Source organism: Mus caroli, unplaced genomic scaffold, assembly GCF_978045245.1.
Source record: "Mus caroli unplaced genomic scaffold, Mus_caroli_1 scaffold_17, whole genome shotgun sequence".
NCBI lineage: Eukaryota > Metazoa > Chordata > Mammalia > Rodentia > Muridae > Mus > Mus caroli.
Genome location: NW_028227272.1, coordinates 14981119 through 15006596, shown reverse-complemented (window position 1 = coordinate 15006596; position 25478 = coordinate 14981119). Strand labels below are relative to the sequence as shown.

At 54.2% G+C, this 25478-nt stretch overlaps 1 protein-coding gene across 1 annotated transcript; it reads right to left on the bottom strand.

Annotated features, from left to right (window-relative positions):
• Window positions 1-28: 28 nt before the first annotated feature.
• On the bottom strand, window positions 29-24977 carry Rtn4r (reticulon 4 receptor). The gene is made up of 2 exons (XM_021185654.3): window positions 24714-24977; window positions 29-1685 (listed from the first exon to the last, which is right to left on the bottom strand). The coding sequence occupies exons 1-2, from the start codon at window positions 24733-24735 to the stop codon at window positions 286-288; spliced, it is 1422 nt and encodes a 473-aa protein (XP_021041313.1). The 5' UTR covers window positions 24736-24977; the 3' UTR covers window positions 29-285.
• Window positions 24978-25478: the final 501 nt, after the last annotated feature.

Below are 25478 nucleotides of genomic sequence, written 5' to 3'. Positions count from 1 at the left end.
GCCACAGCTTAAGAAAAGAGCTCTTTATTCCACGTCATCCGATATTTTACACAAGTAAAATAAAATTCATATCTCTATATACCGCGATCCGGGTGGGAGGTGGCGTTCTGGAACAAACGCCACCCCCGGAACCCTGTAAACATGATGGGGTGGAGATGGGGGTGGGCTGGTGGGGAGGCATCTGTCAGGGAGGGCCTGGCCTGCCCCTCAGAGCCTGTCCCTGGCTCTGGCTGGCGGCGTGGAGGGAGACCCCATATGTACACACACCTGGTGGCTGGTGGCTGGTCAGCAGGGCCCAAGCACTGTCCAAAGTACCAGTGCAAGGCCCAGAGGAGCAAGGCTGCAGGCCAGAGCAGGCAGAGCCCCTGAACCCTCTGCATCCCCTGTTCCACTGCCCCCACTTCCTGCCTGGCCAAGACGGCAGTGGCTGCGGGTGCGATTCTTCCGGGAACAACCTGGCCTCCTGCGGGGACCAGTGGTGGGAAGTCCTGGTGACTCGGAACCCCCAGGCCGCAGGGCAGTCAGTGGGGGCTCTGCAGAGCTGGGCAAAGTTCCAAATGGAGAGTCATTGATGTGCCGAGGGCCTGAGCCATTGCCTGGTGGAGTGTCACCGGGAGGCACACGACCCTTGAGGGCGTTTCCAGCAGAAGCTGGCCTCCCGGGTTCCAGTACTGAGGCTTTGTCTGCAGCATCTGGCTGGCAGCACTTGGGGAGGCTCAGCAGCTCTTCATCAGTGAGCTGACTGGTTTGGATGGGACGGAAGGGTCCTGAAGCCACAGCACAGCCCTCTAGGTCACTGGCAGAGAGGCGCTTAAGATCACGGTCTGCCAGGCGTTGGGGCAGGTTGCAGGGCACCTCTGATGAGGAACCTCGGAACTTCTGCAGCCAGGCCCAGAGTGGACGTGCCCGGCAGTCACACACCCAGGGGTTGTCATTGAGTCGCAGGTACTGCAGAGACCTCAGGGGCATTAGGACCTCTGCAGGCAGCATGGAGAGGTTGTTGGCAAACAGGTAGAGGGTCATGAGGCGGCCAAGGTCCCGGAAGGCATGTGGGTGCACACGAGCCACATGGTTCTGGTGCAAGAGGAGGCGGTCAAGACTGTGCAGGCCACGGAAAGCGTGCTCAGGCACACTGGGGATACGGTTGCCATGCAGAAAGAGATGAGTGAGGTTGCCCAGGTCTCGAAAGGTGTTGTCAGGGAGTGCCTGCAGATTGTTGTCTTGTAGGTAGAGGTACTGCAGAGCTGCTAGTCCACGGAATAGGCCGGGACCCAGCTCCCGCAGGCCACATCGGTCTAGGTGCAATGTGTGCAGGTGGCCCAGGCCGTGGAACGTGGTAGGGTCCACGACATGAAGCTGTGCATTATCACTAAGATCTAGTTGCTCCAGGAGGGTCAGACCAGTGAAGGCAGCAGCATCGATCCGAGCCAGCGCATTAGAGTGCAGCCACAGGATAGTGAGATTTCGGCATGACTGGAAGCTAGCAGCTGGCACGTGAGAGATTCGGTTGCCATGCAGGAAGATTCGCTGGCTAGAGGCTGGGATGCCAGTGGGCACAGCCTGCAGACCCTGCTGGGGGCAGCTTGTTGTTACCTTGGGCTCATTGTAGCACACACAAGCACCAGGGCATGGTGTTGCTACCCTCCAGGCCTGTAGCCATAACACCCATGCCAGCAGCCTGCTTCCTGTGGGCAGAGAAAAAGATGATCAGACAGGAGTCCTAAGAGCTGAGAGTTGATGCTGGAACCAATTCTCCTCGAGTGGGGTCTCCAGGGGACTGGGCAGAGTCCAAGGCTGCCAGCCCTGGGGATGGGGATGGAAGACATCTGCCTTCTACTCCATATAGACAATACTGGGTTGTAAGTTGTCTTTGGAGGCACATTCCACACTGGTGATCATGTCTGAACCCCCAACCCCCATGCCACCCTACCTCATACACCTGCTGACATGATTGCTGCTTTATCCCACAGGGCTAGCCCAATTGGTCACCAAAACCACACATCTGAAGGCCTTCTGGAGTAGTGCATATACCAGCTCAGGACTCCAACACACTGAAGAGCCCCCTGGGACCTGCCTGCTGTTTGCCTCCACCGGCCATAGCTTTATTTATCCTTGGCCTGCCCAATTCAACTCCATCAGGGTACAGGTTAAGATGGAAGAGGGGGAGTCTGGCTCAGAAAAACCACTGTAGGAGAACCACTGAGATGCATTCCTAGACCTGCCTTGTCCCTTGGCCCAGGCTGCAGGGGAGGGGCTGAGGCTCACAATCCATGCCCAGCCCAGTCCCCTACAGCTCTTGAGGACCTCTGACAACTGGGAATCTAGGGACCCCCTCATGCTAAAATAGGAGATATGCTTGAATGGAGACTGTGTAGCCCCTGGAGGGCTTCCTTTGCCTGTCGAGGTCTCCTGAGGCTGGGGGCCAGGGCTGGGGAGGGGGTAGGTCTTCTCATTAGCACCTCTGCTAACCAAGGAAGAGAAGCCTGGGGAAGGTGAGGAGGGAGGGAGGGCACAGGATTCTACCCCAGCAGCCTCTCCCAGGCCCCCAGGGCAGGCTGCTCCTCCTCCACACAGCCTCCCTTTTAAGCACTTCCTGACTTGGCTGTGAACACCTTCTGCAGCCTCCTCCCCTGGCCTCATTCTCAGCCCCATTCGTTCCCAGCTTTCCTGCCCATCCCGGTTGCCACCCCACTTCTCTTAGTGGTCCCAAGGCACTATGCCCCATCCTAGTCTCAGGGCCAGATATACCTGGTTGTGGCCAAGGACCCAGACAAGCTGCTGCAGAGCAGACTGCAGCTAGGGCTGGGGTGCCACATCCCTAGGAAAAAGCTCCTTGGCCTGTCACTAGAGCCCCATCCCTTTGAGTGCCGAAGGCTCTTTCAGGAGTGAGTCTATTAAAATGTGAATCCCCCTGGGAGGGTTATGGCTTATCAGCTAACACCTCCATTGACAGCTAACACCTGTGTTGGCAGCTAGCTAAGAGCAGGATTCTGCAGACAGGAGGCCAAGGCTGGCTAACTGCTTGGAGCAAGAGGGAGGAGGGGCTGGCTAGGAGCTAGCTTTCCTCACTGAGCCTTGGCTTCTGGGAACTTCTCACTGGACCCCTTACCATAAAGGGTCCTCCTTCGAGTGTTGCTCTAAATCCTGAGCTGCACAGGCCAGGCAAGCCTGACAGCTGAGCAAGCTTTCAGGACCCGGGAGCTAATACTCAGTGGCTTTCTTTGAAGAGCTTGGGTTTGCTGGGCCTCGGGTCATTTGTTGGCAACCATGGTGGCAAGCCAGGCCCAAAAGCTCTCAACCCATGGATGCCCCTCCCTGGGCTGGCCATGTGTGGGTTGCACATGGGTTTGAGGCTCTGTCTAAGCAGCTAGCTTCTTCTCACATTCTCTTCTTACATGTCCTTCCTGGGACAGTGGGACCTGGCCTTGTCGGCACCCCATGATGCTCTATCTGCCATACCATGAGTACAGCATTTCCTGGTCTTGAACTCAGGAACCAAGACTGGGTAAATGGGGGGAGGGGTTTCATGTTCCCATGGCCAGGCTGGAGATTTTATTGCCATGGGTGACAGGTAGGTCACTTTGTCAGCCCAGTCATGCTAAAGGGTGCCTGTCACCCACAATGCCAGGCTCCTGACTGGACCTCACATACACTCAAGGCACTACCAATCTCTCTGTGCCACCCACCACATCAGTGGTGGACTGAGACAGGCTATAGCCCCCAGTTCTGAGGTTACCCAATGCTAATTTGACTGTGGTCAGGGTCCCCAGGGCTGAGCCACAATTGGGAGGTGGGCAACCAAAGGAGTTGCCATGGAGTGCTCTGCCTTGCCAGGCAGAAGGTAAAAGACACAGCTGTGTTTCTGTTGGAAATCAACTTCTGAGAGGCGGCCCTTCTCACCTACCCTGTCAGCACAGGGGCTGGGGTAGGCTCTTCTGCCATAGCCACAGTAATTGGCTCCAGCCTGGGCCCCCCTTGGGGCCTGCCCGCTGGTCTCCATGGCAACTCCTGCGCTGAGCAAGCATGAGGGGGCATCTTTTCATGAGCTAATCAAACCCAACTTTGCAGCATTGCTTGTGTTCACAGTAGGGGCTTGGGGAAATACCCAGACACCTGACCAGGCGTGTGAGGATGTTCCCTGACCCCACCCCTGGGCTGCCCTATTCAGTCTCTCTGTCTGCCACCTTGCAGACCTTGATGGCTCATTCTGTGCTTTCTGCAGTGCCCTGAGCCACAAAGCTTCTGAACTTCAGGTCTGGACCCCTCCATTCCCATTTCTTTTCCATTCCCAAACCTGCCCACCGATTCTCATGGGCAAGGGCCTTCCTTCTACGGGGCAGCTTAGCCCTCTGGTCTCCCTGTAGCCTCTGCCTGACACTCCCAACCAGTCTCATTCACGTGCCCATTCTCAGAAAGCACCTGGCATGCACACGTGGGCAGAAAGTGGTCCTGGGAGGTCCATCTCTCACACGGCATCCACACAGAAACACCTTCAGAACCCTACATCCACTTGAGTCAGCCTTGTAAGCTATGCATATAGCTTTTTATATTTCTCTAGCTACACTTAAGTCAGTTTTCATCAGACCTGTGTGTGGGTCTCCTCCAGGGCTTTTCCATGGGGAACTAACTGGCTGTTGGAACTAGGTCATGGCCAGTGGCTTCTGGCTCAGCTCAGGTCATCTAGGGAGCCACAGGGACATGCAGGTGATAGTGGGAAAGGATTGGCTTCCTGGTGCACATGGCTCTGAGATTCCCCAGGGAGGACAATAACTGGATATAGACCCAGGCTCCTTTTCCACCTGGGGCAGCCAGATCAGGCAGGATACAGCTACTGGGCTATTCATCTGGCACCTGCAGCTCTTTTGAGTCAAGAACCCATATTCACATTCATTGATGAGGGAATGGGGAGAGGGAAGAAGAGAGAGATGGGGGAGAAAGGAGACTAGGGATGGGAAATGGAAGAGGAGGAAAGAGGAGGAGAGGAAATAGGAGGCAAGAAGAGGGCAGGGACAGAGGAAAGGAAGCCAGGAAACCAGGGGGTGTGAACAGGGAGAAAGGGAGGGGAGGGGTCAGGTAGGTGAGAGGCTTCCAGGACCTATCCCAGCAGCCACTTGAGCCAGCAGGCAGGCACTGCTGAGGTCAGCAGCTCACCTCAGCAGCCCAGTGAACTGCAGAGCTGAGACTGCCTTCTTTAGCATCTTCCTATCCCACTGCGGTCTTGCATACCTTCCACCTAGCCAAGCCTGACATCCTATGGGGATGGCCTCTTGTCCTCACATGATGAGACCAAAAAACAGTGCAGCTTCACAGGCTCACAGACCCCGGGCGCTGGCTTTCATCCTTCTACCAACTGGGTGCCCTTGGGGCTGATGGGTGTCTGAAAGTACAAATATCTACCCTATGGACTTTGGAAGAGCCTACCAGATAGACTACTTGAGGTATAAAAGCCTCAGGTTACAAAGGAATTCATTCCTTACCATCAGCAGCAGTCTCTTTCACATATCAGGAAACCGAGGCAGTGGGTAGTGAAGTTCTGCTCACATACTGAGACAGTTTATAAGGAAGTGGGGAGTGGGAGACAGGGCATGTGCTACCCGAAGTGCTGTCAAGTACAGTCTAGCTAGTTCATGAAGGACAATTGCGACATGGGTAGGGCAGCTAACGGGTGCTAGACTGCTGGTCTGTTGGATAGGCACTGGGGCATGGGATCTCCCATGCTGTCTAGGGCTGGGAGGATATCTCCATGGATATACAAAGCTGGGGTCAGAAGGCTGTAGAAGGGGCTGGGCTGCTGCTGAAGCATTTCAGAAGAGACCACAGTTACAAGGCAGAACAGCTCAGCATACAAGACCAGAAATAGCTCCGGGAGAGATTGGCCGGACCAAGTCATCCAACTCTGCAGTCATCCTCTCCTTCCCTGGGTCCAGTGCTTCTCCACCCCACCCCATCTGTACCCCCACATTCACTCACTCCCTCCTCTCTCTCACACACACAGCACACCTTCCATCCATCATTAGCCGCAGACACGCACAGTGACAGCTTGTATCTACACTGTACTGCCTGGGCCCTCTCCAAAGCACAGTAAGGGGAGCAGGAAGGTGGCAGCAGCTTCCAGAGGACAGCCCACCCTGTGTCTCCTGAGGGTGTGGTCACCAGCCTCTTCTGCCCTGCCCTGATCCCTTGAGGCCTTGTTCCTTATTGATCCTGACAATCGAGCAGAACAAGCCAGGTCGATAATGGGCAAGGTCACTTGCCATGATAGGCAGATACAAGACCCATGATGATGCACCTCAGGCCGGGACATAGCAGTGGGGAAACTGAGGCCTGGTATGTGTTCTGGCTGCTTGATGTATTGCAACTGGAGCAGAGTTGTTGGAAGTGGCTTTTGACTATGTCAGGTCATCCTCCAGTCCTCAAAGAACCCACAGAAACCCACCTGTCTCTGCCTCTTGAGTGCTGTAATTAAAGGCATGTGCCACCATGCTCAGCTCTTTCATTTTCAGTTTCACAGAGGGGTCTGAAGATGCCCAAGCTGGCCTTTAACTTGCAGTGCTTCTATCTCAGCATCACGGCTAGCTGGGATTACAAGTGTGTGTCTCTCCTAGGAATCCATTTTCTTTTCCTGTCCATCACTTACTTAAGGGCTCCTGAGCCTTATGGGATACTTACCTCCTGGGCCCCCGCCCTGAGAACCCTGCTCTGTGGGCCTATGGTGGAGTACCTAGAGGTTCTGCCTAGCTGAAGCCCATCCAACTCAGTGTCCCCCTCCCTGAGGCAGCTGCTAGCCAACAAACACCTGCTGCCTAATTACCTGCCTCTCACCCCCAGGCCTCCTCTGTGGTCCTGCTGCTAATTCAATCCATCTTCCAGTCTTGGCTTCAGTCCCCAGGGATACTAATGTGGAACTAAGCAATGACTGGCATATCCCTACCATAGGCATCCTATGAAGGCTAAGCCCCAGGACTGCCACACAAATACCCCCCACATACACACATACACACTCTTACACTCTTGCCGTCCTGATGCTGTCCAGGATGGAGGGCTCTGCCTGGCAGGGTCTATAGTACTGGATTCTGCCTTCTGTGCCTCTTATCTACTTCTGGGATAAGTATCCTAGACAGAGCCCTGGATCACCCATCCTATCCCTGAATCTGCGGTTGATCCCTGAGGCCCTGAGTATCAACACAAATAAGTACAGGTCTTGGGGGTGCATGTGATACGTGTATATACTAGGCCTCGACTGGGAGATAACAACATATACTAGGGGCAAGCAATTGGGGTGGGGAGGGCAGACACAGGATTGTGTTGCCAATATGTCACTTGTAGTATGCAAAACAGAGTGAACATCTTATAAAAGCCTTGGGCAAAGGGGCAAAAATGGGCTGGGACAGAGGGCTGTGCAGACATCAGGGCCTAGAGGAGGGTCTGCTACCCTGTGGTGGGAGGAGGTAGGTGACGCCTCTCCAAGGTTCTTGCATTTGTAAAACATGATCAACCAAGCAAGCAGTGGCCTCTGCCCAGGCTGAACTTATTCTGCTATAAGAAGGCAATGCAGACCTTGAGGCTGTCATCAGCTTGCACCCTCTGGCTCCCACTTTCTGGGACCCACTGATGGTGCCTCTTGGCCACTCCTCAGGATGAAAGAAAGCAGACAGGACTCCTCTAGAAATGGCCAGCCTCAGCATGCCATCCTAAGCTGGGCCACCCCAGCCTCCAGAGACTTCTGTCACAGAGCAGCAGACAGGCAGGGAGTGCCAGTGGGCATGAGGGATCCAAGATGGAGTATATGCCCGCTGGAATCACCCTCCAAGGCCAAAGCACTGAGTCCATGGAGCTAGAAGAAAGGCTGAGGGGCCCAGGCACTCAAGAGCCCAAGAGCGGGCTTTTCCATTAGCAATAAGCTGTTTCCTTGGCATGCAGCCACATCTATGTGCTCACCCACGATCCAGGGCTGCTTTCGGCACAGTGACGCTGGCACCGCACATGGTGTGGCCCACAATGCAGGGCTCTCTTACAGGAAGTTTGCCGACCTGCTTTGTGTCTGAGCACCTGCTGTGTGCAGTGTGGTTATCTTAACACACACAAAGGCTCAGTCAAGGGCACTGGACCTCCTGCCTAAGGAAAAGGAACACTGCAGTCAGAGAAGGCTATTTATTGCTCCTGCCAAGCCCACATGGCTGGGTGGGCTGATCACAGCGGTCTCTCACCTTAGTGTAGAGTTAGCATAGGGGAACACTGGGCAAGACCAACACTCGGGGGGACTGGAGGTAGCATGTGGAAGTAGCGTATAATAGAACACAACTTGGAAATCAAAGTGGGAAGCTGCGGCAGGAGGATTCTGAGCTGAAGGTCACTCATAGCAAGACCTTGTCTCAAAAAACCCAAACCAGGCTGGGGGGCGGGGTGTAGAGAACCCTTTACTCTTGCATTGGGGGGTGGAGGCAAGGAGATGAGGAGTTGGAGGCCATCCTGTCAAGAACAATCCTAGAGAGGCCACGTTGGGTCCCAGCACTCACATAGCAGCTCACAGTGACTTTTAAATGTAGCTCCTGGGGGAGCTCATGTCCTTCTGAGGGCATGAGCCAGGCACACGGCTCACACATATACATGTAGGCTTAAATTTTTTTAACCTTTAAAAAGAAGAAGAAGGAGGAGGAGGAGGAAGAGAAAGAGGAGGAGGAGGAGGAGGAGGGGGAGGGGAGGGGGAGAGGGAGAGGAAGAGGAAGAGGAGGAAGACGAAGAAACAAGCCAAAAGACCAAAACTGTTTTTAAGAAAGGATGAATGGCTGTCCCCAGGTATCAGGAGGAAGTAGTAAGGGTCACTCCTCTTCTGGGAGGGAAGGAAAAAGGCCCTGACAGGGAAACAAACCTGGGGAAGGTGGGTTTGGGGTTGGTAGTGGCTCGGCTCAGGTGGGGGTCTGCCAGGATGCTGGTCCTGCCATGCCAGTATAATCACCCCCAGATTCTGCAGGGCCTTGAGGACCCTTTGCTACAAACTGCTTTAGAAGCTCTGGTCAGGCTCCACGGAGCTGGCTCTCTGACTCATGGCCATTAGTTCTTGGTCTGGGTGGAAATGGGAGCATGGGACATGGGAGCAAGCCAGCACTGATAAACTTCCCAAGACGACAAGAGTCTAGCCTTGGCTAACAGACCAGGCATTCACAGTTAAGAAAACAGGATTCATTACAGGTGAGGAGACTTAGCCCAGGAAAGGAAAAGGAGGTACTTTTTGATAAACAGGAAGGTTTGGACCACTTCTGATGACCTCAGAACTAGCTACTCATGCAGACCCATGGCCAGGATCACAAACTGAAAGTGGGCATCAGGTATCTTTCGCTGTCATCATCACATGGACATCTCCATTGTCATTGTCGTCACTGTCACCACCACCATGGCCATCACCGTCACCACTGTTGCTGTCATTAGCACCAGCACTATCATAATCACCATCATTGCTGGACCTCGACCATCACTTAACAGTCACGGTCACGTATTAGTCAGCTTTCTGTGACAAAATCTGAGTCAGCTTTTTAGGGAGGAAAGGTTCCTTTTGGACCACAGTTCCAGCCCATGGTGCGGCCTTGTTGGAGGAAGTGTGGCACCTGGGATGGGCTTTGAGGTGAGCCCATGCCAGGCCTAGTCACTCTCTCTGCTAGGGGATCAGGATGTAGCTCTCAGCTACTGTCCAGCACCATGCCTGCCTGCCACCATGCTCCCTGCCATGATGATAATGGACTAAGCTCTGAAACTGAAAGCAAGCCCCCATTTAAATGTTTTCTTTCATGCAAGTTGCCTTGGTCATGGCGTCTCTTCATAGCAATAGCACAGTGACCAAGACACCACGTTACCCAGTGAGTAGGTAGCCATTACTTCTAGTCCACACATAAAGGCCCTAGGCACACACCTTGGCCCCAGGATTCCTGCAACCTTACCTAAGTCCCCAAGGACCACAGGGCAGGAAGAGACAGCTATTCTGGCCTCCTTGATCCCCCACAGCACCTCATTCTTGGTCCAAGCCTTCTTCCTTAGGCTGGCTGAGGATTGAGGCTCAAATGAATGTTCTACCCACTTTTAGAGTAGCTAGAGAAGAAGCCAGGTCCCCTGAGCCTGTCACTACACCAGCAATGTGAGGATCATGCTGGTCCGGCACCACCTCTCCGGGACCCTATAGATTGCCTACAGCCTTGAATTCACACTGAAGTGTTCCTAGCCAGGTCTGGGCTGGAGTTAGTGTCCTGCCCCCCAAGAATTTAGCCTACATCTTGACACCCAGGACTGGTACATGGAGCCTCTATGCCTGACCCTGGTCACTGTGATTCAGATGAGGAACCGGAGAAGGTGAGGTACAGATCAACACATAAGAGCCATGAGAACCCTTTGCTGTAGCAGTCACAAAGCCACTCTTCCATGGCCTGACTGTGGTCCCTGCTCTATGCAGAGAATACTGTGCCTGTACCAAAGGACAGTGGCAGTTAGGCTGTGCCTTTAGTATATCTGGAGCTGTGTGCCGGCTTCCTGAAAATCATCTTAGCAGGCTTGCTGGCCTGTGGGGGTAGGTGGGCTACACACCACAGCCTGCCACACTCTGCAAGAGACCTGAACTCAGGCAGCAGCAGCTGCAGCAGCTTAATCACCAGGTCAAACTGTTCTTTCTGCTCCATCCAACCACCACCATCACACTCTATGAACCACATACAGACCCTTGCTCACTCTCCTCTGAAATGATGGTGACCGAGGAGCACGCCCTGTGGAGTCAGGAATAGAGAGACATGCAGAGAAAGGGTCTCTGCTCTTGGCATATGGGGAAGCCCAGGGCAGCTCCTACTTGATGGCTTGGAACCTGCCAATTCACATGTCCCATCTCAGCATGGTTGAAAAGGTGACCAGCAACCATCACAGCTGTGAAAAGGCACAGAGGTGGACAACAAAGGAATTCAAGAGGTGGCAGGTGGAAGGTCAGGAAGAGTCATAAATTAGGGGGAAATTCTAACTGGTTCACCCAGGGACAGAAGTGGATTTAAAGCAAGAACAGGGTGCTATGACCAAGGAGTCACCAGAGAACAAGAAAGAGTGTCTAGAAATTAAAAATAGAATTGCTAAAATTAAAAGAATCAATAGAAGGGTTGGAAAACAAGGTCAAGGAAATCTTCCAGAAAGAAAAACAAAAAGAAAAACTGAATGAGATTCAATGGGCAAATATAGGTCAACTGTGTTTTAGGGCAATTGTATGAAGGGAGAACAGAAAATGGAGGTAAAAAAATATCCAAGAAATAATGCCACTCCTAGAGCCAAGAACCTGGATCGTCACTGGGCATTCACGGCTAACTTCAAGCTCCTGGGAACTGGGAGATTCCAGGAGGAAAAGCTGGTCATAAACAATGCAAGGTAGTACTAAAGCTCCCCAAAGCACCCTGCATGCCAGGAAACTGCAATTCTGCAAGACTCAGAAAGGCTTTAAAATATGGGATTCTGGTCCCAGCCAGTCCAGCCTGAACACATTTGTAAACAAGGGAGGGCTCGGACGGCTCTTCACTGTACGGTCCTTACAGGTGCTTCAGCCGAAACAAAACACAGTCACAGAAGTTAGTGTACATCCTACAAAGGGAGAACGTCCCAGGGCAGCAGGACAAGGGCCTGGGAGGGGACCCAGGGGACAATGGAATGACACTGTGAAGAGTTTGCTCTCCCATGAGGTGTGACAAGAGGAGAAGGAAATCCTCTATAGTCAACTGTAAGCCGAGGGAAACAGGAGGACAGGTGAGAGAGAAGAGAGCGGGAGTCCTGAGAGCTGGAAAGCTGGCATCCTGAACAGGGCATACTAGTCTCTGGGGCGGCCCTGACCAGTCAAGGGTGGCTGAGAATGGACCTGGGTCTCCGATCCACTCTACATTCTCTGTTATGGGAATTCTGCAACTCAGACCCTTGAAGGGATGCTCACAGGTCCTGCTCTGTAGTCACTGTCCCTCGGCCAACCCTGATGCCCCTCCACATCTGCATTGCTCTGGTTCTATCGCCCTGACCGGCCCTGACCGAGACTCTTCTCACTGTGGACACCACTGCCACGCCCTGTTTAGGCTTCCGTCTCCATCTCAGGTTGTCTTGGGGTTGGGGAAGCAGTAGAAAGTCAGTAAGGGCCACCTTGTATTGGAGGTGGAACTCAACCCCTGGGCCTCAGCTTCTCTATTTCTCAGAGCTCCAACCTGCAACAAAGCCCACAGCACACGGGCAGGGGCAATGAGAATAAGTAATTGCTCTTTTATTAACGAGTGATAAATTATTCCTATATGATTGTGTGTGATAACGCTTGTTTATTTGAAATCAATTTGGAATGGAAATTGTTGGCGGCTTCTCACCTGCGCAGGTGGAAGCCAGCCACTACTGCCTCCTACAGAAAAGGAGGTCACTGTATTCTGGCTACATCCTGATGCTGCTGCAGCAGGCATGGGGAGAGGGAGCCATGGGGCTGTGAAGCTGGGGAGACCAGGTACCTCTGACCTCACTTCTGGGCAGTGCCTCAGCCTCTCTGTGGCCTTCCCGCTGCCCCTACCTCCAGCTCTTAAAAATGCAAAGCTCCATCGATAAAGTGCTTGCTGTGCAAATGTGGGGACCTGACTTAGGAAACCCAGCACCCACAGAAGAGCCAAATGCTACCAGATGTCTGAACCTCTAACTTCAGAACTGGAAACACAGAGGAAGGACAAGGCCAGGAAGCCTGGAGCCTGCTGGCCAGGCAGGCTAGACAAATTAGCAGGTTTGATGAAAGACCCTGTCTCAAAAGGAAGGTGAAAAGTTCCCACTACCAGCCAAGGTCCCAGGCTCCTTTTGAGCTGAGGAAGGACCAGACTCGTGGAGTCCTCTCCCTAACAGGCCCTAGGCCCCATTGAGGACTTCTCCAATGACCACAGCACAGTCAGCAGTGTCAGGGGCCACACCTGGATCTGTCTGCATGCATCTCTCCCATGTGATTCTTGGGGATCTGGGAGCCCTGACTTTTACCTCACACCTAGTGTCCAGTTCAGGCACTGCTCAGGCCCTTCATAGCTCTCACTGGCAAGATTAAAAAAGCACTTACCTCTTTCCTGGCCAGAGTCGCCATGATTCCACAAAACATAGCTCTATTTCCTTCCTTCCCGAAGCCCAGTGCAAGAAGATCCTTAGACAGCCTAGGTCTATAGTGCTCCCATTCCAACACATGAAGGCCCAGTAACCAGGACCTATGACAGTCAGCACCTCTTCCTGGGAATGAGTATTTAAAACCTTGTATCCAGCAGGCCAGACAGATCCCCCCTCCAACTAGGCCCCACCTACTCCTCAGCTGTTTTGGGTGGCTGCTGCAGGCATGGGTGGTCATGACTTGGCCAGTGGGTTAGTCCCATGTGACCCCTGAGGATTTGGAAGCCAGAAATGAGGCTGGGTCATCCTTAAGTCCAGCTACCCAGGGCAGTTCACTCAAGACTAATGCTCTAGGAGCCTGGATTTCTTAGCTGTGAGGCAGGAAAACTGGTCCCAGGTGTCACACGTGAAGCACACCCCAGAGTCCCTCAGTGCCAGGGTTCCCATCAGCCCCACAGAGACTGGACAGAGACTTAGCCAATGCTTCTGCAGCCTATTTCTGTCATGGGCTGTGGGCACCATGGTGCAGAACCATGCCTTATGACAAGCATACACTAGATGTCCACTATAGGCAAATGGCAGACTTTGTGTGGCTGCAGAGATGGCTTCCCGAGGATGCCCAGGGCTGGAGCAACATTGATCCTCTCCTTCCTGGGGGAGGCTCGTGCGCCCAAGTTCTGAGTTTCTGTGAGTGGCCCTCAAGAATGATTTCATGTCCGTTATAGATGGGCGTTTGTACTGTCCCTTCCCACCACCACCTCTTTTTGTGTGTGTGTGAGACAGTGTTGTACTATAGGACACCCCAGGCTAGAATTTACTATGTAACCTAGCCTGGCCTCAAACTCTAGAGGACTCCCTGCTTCAGCCTTCAAAGTAGTGGGAGTACAGCATGAGCTACTATGCTCAACTTCCCCCAAAACATATGCCCAAAGTCCCAATCCCCAGTGTGATTTTATTTATTATTTATTCATTCGCTTCATTCATTCATTCATTCATTCGTTCATTCGTTCATTCATTCATTCATTTGGAGAGCACCAGAGACTCAGGTTCTCTAGAACCTTCCTGTACTGGGCTTCAGGGAGGAAAGAGAATGGGGCCCAGTTTTTCAGAATCATTAAGACTATGGCCAGGAAAGAGGTAAGTGCTTCATGAAGCTTGCTGGTGGAAGCCATGAATGGCCTGAGCGGTGCCCAACCTGAACCCTGGGTGTGACCTCTGTGAGGTGAGAGCCTAGAATAGCCTGGAACTCTTCATTTTATTTCCCTGTTTATGTGTATGGGTGTTATGTTGCCTGTATACCACGAGGGTACCATGCCCCCAGAGCCAGAAGAGGGCATTAGATTCCCTTGGGACCAAAGTTACAGAAGGTTATAAGATATCATGTGGGTTCTGGGTACTGGGCACCAAACATGAATTCTTTGGGAAGGGCAGCCTGTGCCCTTACCTGCTGAGCCAGGCCTGGAACTGTTGATTGTTCTGCCTTGGCCCCCAAATGTTGGACCTTTAAGTGTGTAATCAGTATACCCTACCCCTGATATGAAAGTATTTGAAGGGAGTTAGTGGGAGGTGGTTAGGGTTGGATAAGGTCTTAAGGATGAGGCTTTGAGATGGATCAGTGGCCTAGAAGAAACCCCAGAGAGGCCATTTCCTACAGCAAGAAAACCATTTGCCAGACAGGAACAAGTAGCTCACAAGAATTTGACTCTGATCCTGGAGTTCCAGCCTCTAGAATGGAGAGAAAATTAATTTCTGCTGTGTGTGATGCCCAGTTCACGGTATTTTGTTACGGCAGTGTGAGCTAGTACAACCTCCTTCTCAAGACTTTGGGAGTATTCTTTTCAGGTTTTCTTTCAGACATGAGTATGATCTGGTAAAATCCAAAATGTTTCCTGCTTGTTCTGTTTGGTGTCACGTTGATGCCAGAGCAGGCAGAAAGAAATACATCAGTAGCCCTGTGCCCTGAGGTCCTGCACACCACAGTCTACCTTATCTATCAGGGTTTGGGAGCCCTGGATTCACTTGTATTGGGGGTACTGGGAGCCCCCAACCTGAATTTATTCTTTCATCTGGATCAAGAACCGTGATGGGGTTCACACCTGGCTCATGAGGAACATCTGTACATCTGAACATCTGTACTTTATGGAACATCTTATGCTACATAAGAAATGTCCTGTCCACCAGCTTAGAACTGCCAGGCGCACTCGGGCTCTCCCTGAGCAGATGTCCCCACCCTGTGGAGGAGAAAGCCCAGCGCTGCCCTTCCTGTCCCTCCTGCAAGGCTTCATGCAACCCCCCCTCTGGGCAAAACTACCTTGTTCCCAGGCCCATGGCCTGAAGGCTCTTCTCTTAGAATCCACTCCTTCACCAGTCCTGTCCTGGCCTTTGCTCCTGCCCACCTTCAGACATGCCGCGGGCTCTGTGGAGCCCTCCTGGGGTCAATGCATACAAGCTCTGTCCATGGGGCTGTAGGGTCCAGGGCATCAGCTAGGGTAGGGCAGGTCTTCACCACAGATGTTCCCAGGTGACACAGGGACAATGAGTGCCCACACACAACCTGACCTCAAGTGAGGCCCTGGACTGAGAGCCTTTCCCTCCCTATCTGCCACCACAGAACCACATTAGCAAACCCTGCCCTCCACAGGGCTGTGGTCACAGCTGATAAAGATGGTCATATGACCCGAGGGCCTAGGGATCCCTGGGAATTCACCCCCTGAGGCTTTGGGTCTGGGTAGCTGTCTTGGGAACGGGGAGTGTGGTAGAGATGCTGGGACCACCAGGGACTCAAGTGTATGCGCCACTGCTCCTGGAGTTGCTGGGTGTCACTGAGGCCCTATGGGAGAGCTGGGAATGAAGTAGCCTTCGGTGGTAGGAGGTCTCTGAAGAGGTCTGATGGCCCACCACCACCACCCACCTCGAGGACACCTTGAGCCACCTTGTAGCCAGGCTGTGGCTCCGGCAGCAGGTGAAGGATGGAGTGCGTTAGGGCCGCCATCTGTCTCGGCTGTGACGGGCTCTCTACTGACATCCAGGAGGGATGTAGATGGAATATCTTTATGGGAAGAGTTTTTCTTTTGCCAATTTTTGAACAGGAAGCCAGACACTTGTCACACCTGTCCTCGTGTCAGCCTTGCCTGACATAAATTGGGGCCGAGGCTTGGAGATGAAAGACAGCCCGGACACGGCTCAGTGTGCAGAGACCACGTGTCAGGCCGCAGAACACACACAGCCAGGAGGGCATCCTGCTGGGGCTGTGTGCAGTAAGTTCCTCCCCTGACTCCTTTCTCCCCCTGCCCAAAGGCCAGTCTGCTCTGGTAGCCCTGCCTCCCATGGAGCAGAGGGACATCTGCTCTGACACCATAGCAGCCAGGGCCCCTCCCCTTGGCCAAAGGGCCAGTTTGGCTAGGGAGTGAGAAACCCCATAGAGAGGGTGGGCCTTGAAGGGGAGGGCCTCGAGAGGACTGATCTGGGGTCCTCTTGCCACTCTGTTGACGCCCACACTACACCATTCTGTCTTGAGATTTGAAGACATCTTCTTGGAACCCCGAACAGCTTGGGGAGAAAAGATGTTACAAAGATCTCAAGATCTCCCAGGAAGACTGCTGAGAGGAAGGAGGGAGAGGCCAGTGCCACCTGAGGGCATCCTGCAGTGGAAACCCACCCAAAGTCCAACCTCCTCACAGTGGGGGGCTTGCTCAGTGCCCATCAGCCTTACAAAGGGTGGGGCTATGGTCTGCCCAGAGGATGGGGCACACCCAGGGCCATACAGGCAGGCCTGGGACGCTTAGTGGGGAACACCAGCAGTCCTGCTACTTCCTCAGACAGAGCTGAAGGATTCTGTCTACAGCTCTCAAGGAGACCTAAGGGGTCAGCTTTGCCAGGCTCCATGCCACCATCATGCCCACTTTGTACACTCTGAGGACGGGGATACTGGACACATCTCAACCAGATCAGATGAAGTCTGAGAGCCCATCAAGGGAACAGGGCAGAGAGCCATGGAAGGATTCACTGTGGGGTAGTGTGGAGGCAGAAGCAGGCATGGGCACTGCAAGCGGCACACTCTGGGCGACCTTGGGCTGGCCCGCAGCCCTCCCTGGACTGTTCTTCTGGAGGCTGGCCAGGCTCAGGACAGCAGCTACCCTGTCTCTCTATGGAATTCTGTTTCTAGCTACAGTTTTAGGATCCTGCCTGAACTGCTTCCATCGACCAGGTATGAATCCAGTCAGCCCCTCTCATGGTCCTGCAAGCTGAACAGAGGGACAAAGATCTCCAAGCTCTTAGATCAGCCACGTTCACGAGGACAGGCTTTCTCCCAGGGGTTAAGCGACACCTCACATTTCTCAAAGCTTTGGAGACCTAGCTTCCTGTCTGCATCCCCCAGCTGCTGAGCCTGCCTGGAGCCGGTATACCCTCCCTCACCCTCCATGCTCTCTCAGTCCAGTGACCATGAGCTAGAACATTGCTCCACTCGAGACAGCGGGCAAAGACTCTCTCAGCAAAGAGGCTGCTGGAGGAGAGGGGCAGCTCCAGCTCGGGCTTTTCCTGTACCCTCAGTGCTTCTCAGGCCACCCCCCCCCACACTTATCCCCATTTTATGTCCAGAGGTGGGAGGTTAGGTGGGACTGACCAAGAGTTAGAGGAAGTACAGGAATTGGGGGCGTTGTCTCCCACCAAGGGCTCCAAAGCCATCCCAGCCTCAGTTTCCATAGCCTGCTGGGAGGAGTCCTGTTATCTGGATGACCAGAAATTGGCCAGCATGGTCCAATCAAGCTCCCCATGGCCAGCTGGCCTTCACCAGCATGTCCACCTTCACAACATCCATCCCAACAGGGAAACTCAGGAGCCAGCATCCGCCTTTGGGTTCTGAAGCTCTCACCTGCACCATCTTGGCCAACAAGGCTGCCCAGGCCGCTAGTTCTGAGAGCCATAAACTTGGGTATTTCCCAACAGATATAGAGGCAAGTGGGGGACAGAGGAGAACGTTTCTCTTTGTTGATATGCAGCAGCTTTCTGGACCTCCCTCTGCAGCTATCTGCTGGTGTGGCTGCCCACTGCTCAATGTTCCCTAAAGCTTCATGCCAGGATGGGGCTGCTCAGAGGATGCAGAGATGGGGAGGCTCTGGAGCCCAGAGATGGGGCAAGAGGTTCCCCCATCAAGGGTAGAAGGGACAGCAGTTCCTACACAAGATCTTCTAGCCCACCCTGAGAGAAAGTGAACAAGGCTTTACTCCTTGAATGGGCAGCCAGGGTGGACTTCAGGCAGGCTCAGAGGCTAACAGGGAAGATGATATAGTAGGCAAGAGCCTGGGTGGTATGGAGGGCATTAATGCCTATGGGCCAGGGACTGGTGGCTCTGATGTGTTTGCAGTGAGGGCTAGAGGGGTTAGCCAAGAGGTCAGAATGGACACTGGACTTTCTTCAGGGGTGAGAGGGAGAGGCACAGACTCCAGACTCGGGGAATGGGTGCAGAGGGTATGATACCATCTGGCTGAATCTGGGGAACCCAGGATGCTCAGCGGAACACAGCTGAGGAGCTGTGGCATCCGTGGAGAAGTGGCTGAGTATCAGCAAAGACAAGAGACTTCACTGGTGTGTGTGAGCAGCATCCAGGTACCTGTCTACCCCTGCATCACCTGAGAGATGCTCAAGCTGGTGACCCGAAGGGGCATCCTAGCTGACTAAGATGGGTGCAGGTTGAGTGGTCTTGGGAACCAAAGACCTCTAATTGGCCACACTAGCCTGGCACTTGGTAGTTATTGTTCATTAACCACTGCCAGGCCAGGTGGATCTGGGCATACCAAAGGGACATACTGGTAGGGGTTGTGGATTCTTAAAAGGATGAAACCTCCTTTTGTGCTCTCCATCCATGTTTCCTGTGTACCTATAAGGCCTGCTTCTGGCTCATGTGCCAAAGGCACCCCCACTGTTGCCATGTGTGTTCCCCCACAATCTCTCCTGGAGAACAGCACCCTAAATCTCGAAAACCCCATGTTTTTCTGGTTCTCGGGGCACTAAACTGGAAGCACCAGCATTACAGGTAACCAGGATTACTGAGGACACCTTCAGTGACCAGCAAAGGCTGGTGAGGTCCAAGGTCACACAGCAAGTCAGTACTGAATGAGCTGATCCTATGGCTGGCTGGACTCAGGGGAGGGGGAACTTCTGGCAGGTTCCCAAGCTGGCCCCATCTGGGCCCTGTCAGGAGGGTGAAGAAAGCCAACATCTTAACAAGGTCATAATAGCTGGGACAAATTGAGGACACTGTGTAGGGGATTGCAGGTTGGACAGGGACAATCCGAGAGGCCTCCCAGGAGGCAGTGAGCACCCTAGAGCCTCACTCTGGTTTGAGAACCTGGGCACTCTAACATGTTCAGCCCCACTCCCTACCTCAGTGGGCCCCTCACCCAGCTTCAGCCTTTGCCTGACATTTCCCGTGACATTTGCTGCAAAGAAATAGAGTCATAAATTCAAAGGTTAAATTTGCACATTGCCTTACAACGCCAGGAGAAACCTGTCCCTCCATCTACTAGGTGCCCCACGGGTGCAGCATGGTGTGGGATGGCCTGCCCATCCCCTGACCTGACACCCCATCACTACTTCCTAAAATGGCATCGTGAGCACACCAGGCCATGGAGTTTGTTGCATAGTTCAGAGATGCCCACCCCATCTGAAACCAAGGCTCTGAGGTGCCCTGTGGGAAAGATGCTGTGTCAGCAGCTTAACCCAGCCCACCCCAAAGTTTATCATAAAACCTTTGTTTGATATCCAAAAATAGCCAGGCAGTGGTAGGATACACCTTTATCCCCAGTACTCGGGAGGCAGAGGCAGGCAGATCTCTATGTTCACGGCCAGCCTATTCTACAGAATGAGTTCTAGGACAGCCAGGGCTACACAGAGAAACCCTGTCTCAAAAATCAAGAAAGAGGAAGAGGAGGAAGAGGAAGAGGAAGAGAAAGAGGAAGAGGAGGAAAATAAAAAGGAAAGGAAAGAAATCCAACTGTAGTCTATGAAACTCCAATTCCCAATTCCCAGGAGGGTCAAAGAGCATCCCAGGCAACCTGCTCCCCGTGAGGCTAGGGAGCTCCTGAGATGCCTACATCCCACCTCTGCCAACCTCCATGTGACAGGGTACTACATGAGCCTTACTGCCTGTCAGGCCCACCTGAGACACCACAGGGAGGCTGCTGGCTTCTGCCTGCTCAGTTCCTCCCCAAGGACACTTGGGAAACTGTACCAATAGCCCTTGCCTCATGGCTCTACTTCCTGGGTCTGGCTCCCCTGGGGAAAGACTGTGGGGACTGCCATGGGGAGCAGACAAGGTACCTAGGAACTCTGGGAACAGGGCTGGAGAGAGGGGCCCCAAAGGGCCAGCTGAACAGATGGCCCTCCTTACAGCTGGAATCCTGGTCCACTTACCATGTCACCCGCCTGATGTGTATAAAAAGACTCAAACGGCTGGCGGTGGGGTGGAGCCGCAGTAGGCCCTGACTGGAAGTTAGCCCAAGTGTATAGGAAGGGGTACACATCCTGGCCCTGATGCCCTTCACTGAGGACTTGTGGGGATGTACACGGGGGCATTGTATGGCTGAAGGCAACGCAAAAGGCCAAGGTAGGTTTAAACAAGTACATCTTGGTGCTTTTTCAGGAAGGGATTCCACACTCACCAGTTAAGCATGATTCACAAGAATAGTTCCCGATGTGCAAAGTGTTTAAAATACAGTGACAAAAGAAGAAATTGCAGTACCAAACACCGGGTGTGATGGGACCTAGCCAGGCCCACGCACTCTGGGGACAGGCAGGGAGATGGGAGGCCTGTCCCCTACATTCACTGCTAGGCTCCCACTACTGGCTGTGTGGTCAGTCACCTGTCCCTTAATACATTTAACCCTGGAATCACTGAGGTAAGGATTCACCCCCTTCATCGTCTGTTCAGAGGAGGTCTGCAGGCCATAAAGGAGCGGGTGAGCAACAGAGGCTAGTGAGCAAATACAGGATCTGGGGTTTAGCCACGTGGCTGGCACAGGTGACCTTGACTGGGTGTAGCCAGGCCACAGGGCAGGCACATAGAATGGTGCAGAGGGTGTCAGGCCCTGAAGAGACACAAAAACAGCCACCCCAGCTCTTAGGGATGTGAGGGTCCAGGCTCTGGGTGGCTGCTGAGAGTCAGGCAGCCCTGCCTGGGGTTGGAAGTCAAAACTCACAGAATGGGGGGCAGGACAGCATCGACTTCACTGACCAGGCACAACCCAGTGCCAGGAGCATTGCAACTCTATGACAGGGTTAGATTCTTCTCACATACTCCTTCCATTGCATGTGTGTGTGCACATGTACACACACTCACACACACACACAGAGAAAGAGGGAGGAAGGGAGGGAAGGAGAGAGAGAGAGAGAGAGAGAGAGAGAGAGAGAGAGAGAGAGAGAGAGAGAGAGAGAGCCCTTTCTTGAATGCACAGCTTGAGATTTCTGGGAGACTTTCTGGGCCCCAGGCCCAGGATTGCAGAAGGGCTCTCTCTGCCTCCACTCCCAGATGGACCCTTTCTCTCCAAAGGAAGGCATGGTGCCAGTAGCTTGGCAAGCAAAGGGTGCTAAAGCCAGGCCTGGTTGGCAAGCAAGAGAGAGGCATGATCCTGAAGACCCTGCCCTTCAAAGACAACTTACCACTTGCAACAAACAGCAGCAACAAACCTGGGCTTCTTCACAGCCAAGGAGTCAGCTCTTAGCCCTCCAAGGTAACAGGCTATTGAGCACTTCCCCCTTTGAGGGGTTCTCCTTCTCTTGATTGCTGCCCTAATAAAAGACGACTCCCACTAGTGACTCTTACTCTGTAACCACAGGTCAGTCCTGCCTTAAGGAAACAGGAGCAGAGGGGCTAACAGGGCCCTGTTGGTCCAGGGCAGAGCCACAGACTCAGCTCTCGTCCCTCTCCAGGTTCACCACCTCTTTAAGTTCCCCAATATATCCTCCAAAAGGAAGGAGGAAGGGGGGTAGAGGGAAGGAGGAAGGAGGGGCCTCTATTGGCAGGAGTCCCAGGAAAACCCCTACAGAAGAGGAGTTGAGAAAGCACATGTGGGGGATTTTAAAGCAGAAATGCTGGGGGCCAAACCTTGGAAGCAAAGTTTCATGGCTTAGACGTGTAATTCCAATGCTGGGGAGGCTGAGCAGGATTCCAAGTTTAAGGCCAGCCTAGGCTATGTGGTTACACCTGCCCAAAAACAAAACAATAAAAACACCTTGGAAGCCAGGCATGGCTAATCCCAGACCTCAGGCAGGTCTCTGAGATCAAGGACATCTGTTCTACATAGAGAGGTCCAGGCCAGGGCCTCAGTGAGACCCTGTCTCAATCCAGGAAATGCCCCATGCCCAGGAGTAACTGACCAACACAAAATGGATCTTTTTGTTCTGTTCATTTTTTTTTGTCTTACTGATTTTTTTCTTTAGTTTGTCTATTTTGATTTTTTTGGTTTTTTTTTTTTTGGTTTTGCTATTTTTCTTGGCTTTTGTTTTATTTTGTTTGAGAGAGAGAACATGGAGTTGGTTGTTAGGGAGGAGGATCTGGGAGGAGTTGAGGAGGGGAAAGAATATGATCAGAACATATTGTATGAAAAATTAAAACAAACAGAGCCACCTCCTTGGGAAAATTGGACTGACCCCAGTGGGCATCAGCTTAGAAATGCCGCCAACAACCCAGACTGCTGGCCTAACCACAGATGAGGAAAGCTGAGACAGGGAGACTCTAAGAAAACACAGCAGCAGGCTCTGTGGGCTCCCCTTTGCCAGGTGGGATCTGCTGCAGACCACACCTGGCTGCTGAGGTCTTGCCTTAGAAGTGCACCATCCTCCCCTGACTGCAGTAGGACAAGAGACAATGCAGTGTCAGAGATGGGAAGACAGGCCTGGGGCTTAGTGAAGGGAGTGGCCAGGTGCGACCCCACACAACACCTGAGCTAGGTGAGCAGCACAGAGCCGCTCACCAGAAGGTCACGGGCGGGGCGGGGGGGGGGGGACAGCTAATGTGCTAAAGGCAGGGCCTCTCGGAGACCATGCTGGGTTGGATGCCCTAGTTGGTGGAACTGCAGAGGCAGCCAAGTGTGTCCAGGGTCAGACCCTTTATCACAGTGGTGACCTCAAGCTGGGAAATGGATCTTCCCTGCCCAGGTAGATTCCAGCCCACCATAGACCACCACTGCCCCAACTCTGGCTGGTGGGAGAGCAGCTGGTAGACTCTGCACCTCACAGCCTGGGCTAGAGACACTGAACAAAACCCTTAAATACATTCTGGAGGCTTTTGGTCCAGATTTGGGCAGGGTATAGGCATAGCCCACCTATGTACACAAGGGCACCCACACTCTGAGACAAATGGAAACATGAAGATATGTTTAAAGGCACCCATGGTCATGCACACAATCATGTATGTGCAGATATATACCACATTACACACACATACTTGCACACACAGACTCAAGCACTGTGAAGGAGACTCCAGGACTTGTCCCTCTGTCTGGGTCCAGCTGCCCAGAGCATCCCTACTCAAAATCCAAGCGTGTCTCCATGGGAGTGGGTCTTGTTAAGGGGCCCCAGCATGTGCTAAGCATGAAGATCGCAGCAGGCGGGCTGCATAAATGCATGTATGGTCATAGGTGTGTAGGCAGGAGTGAGGACAGAGCTATGCACCCGAGTACAGGGATGTGCCTATAGCGTTTATGTGCATGTGCACACTAGGGCAGATTTGGTTTGTGTGTGCACTGGAGGTGTGCAAGGCTATATGTAGCCCATGTAGACACGTGCAAAGAAACGTGTGTGCAGCCTGCGGCACCATGGACATCAGCAGGGTAGATAGGGTGGGCACCTGGGGAAGGCAATGTGTTCACTCCAGATTCTCCAGGTAAGGCATGTCCAACCTGCATGAAGCCCATCCTCCCTTGCCCCTACTGTGGGGGCTTCGCAACCGGATGGGAGGAGGGAATCCCACAGGGCTGCCAAGGAGGGGGTGTTTCGAGCACCAACGCCCCTCAATGGAGCCGCTCACTCTCAGGAGCCCTCCCGATCTCCGAGGAGGAGACATTGCTTTGTGTGTGTGTGTGTGTGTTCTCCTCTCTACCTGCTCCAGAGATAGCTCTGGGATCGCCCTGTCCCCCACGCCCTCTGCTGCTGCTGACACCCGTATTCATCCCTACTCCGTTTGACCCCGAAGAAACAGCTTCTGAGCAGGGTTCGCTGGGCAGACCCCATCTCGGTCCGGTGCCCACGTTTCTGCAAACCCGCTCATTAACCCATTCGCCGCCTTTGCGCTCTCAGGTGGGACCCCGCCCTTCCAGCCCTCAGTCTCCACCCGGCCCTGGTCCAACATCTGGAACCTCGTACCCTCCATCCCTGGCCCCGCCGTCGCTGTCAACTTTCCCGCAAAGCCGCAACTTTTGCGGCTGCCGCGGGCTCCGCCCTCCCAGGGCCCAGTTGCTAGCGGCCAGCGCGCGGCGTGGCACTGCGGTGGCCCTCGGGAGCGACCGGCGACCCGGCTCCATCTCCAGCAGCGTGAGCCATGCCCTGCGTCCCCCCCGCCCCGCCCCGCTGCAGCCTGGCTCCGGAGCGGCGCTGACACTCACCTCCGGAGGACGCCCTCTTCATCTTCGGGGTCGAGCGGGGCGCGTCGGGCACTGGAAGCGGCTTCGGGGCGGGCGCCCGTCTGCGCGCGGCCGGGTCCGCATCCAGGCGCCGCTGCTCCGGCCCGGTCCCGGTCCGGCCGCGGGACGAGGCTCGGGCGCTCCGCTCTACCGGGCCGGGCTGGGCTCGCGGGCTGCGGGCGCACAGGGCGAGGGCGGCGGCGCGGACTGGCGGGGCGCTCGCAGCGCGGGCCGGGAGAGGATGAATGTTTTATGGGATCATGTGGTTTGACGCGCGGAATCCGCCCGGTCTCCCCGCCGGTCCGGGCGGGGCGGGGCCGGGGCGGGGCCTGGCGCCGGGCGGGGCGCTCACCTGGGCGCGCGGCGCTGGCGCGGACCGGTGGGTACGGGGTGTAGGGCTAGCGGGCGGGCGACGGGAGGGGAGGCGAGGGTGTCCGGAGCGCGGTGCAAGTGGCAGGATGCGCTCAGCCACTCGGTGCACGGGCCACGCGCGGTCCCAGACAAAGGCGGCGCATTCCTGAAGAGGCGGCGGCCCCTGCAGGCGGCCGCGGGCACCGCGTCCCGGAACCGGCCGTGGGCGCGGGCTCGAGGGCGTGGCGGCACAGGCTAACGGAGTCCCGAAGGGAGTCCTGGGCATCGGACGGATGCAGCAGGCCTTTGCATGGCCCGCCTCCTGCTTGTCCCTTAAAGCCCTTTGCTCGAAACTGTCCTAGGCGACTGGGTAAGAAAACTGAGAGGCAAGGTGTA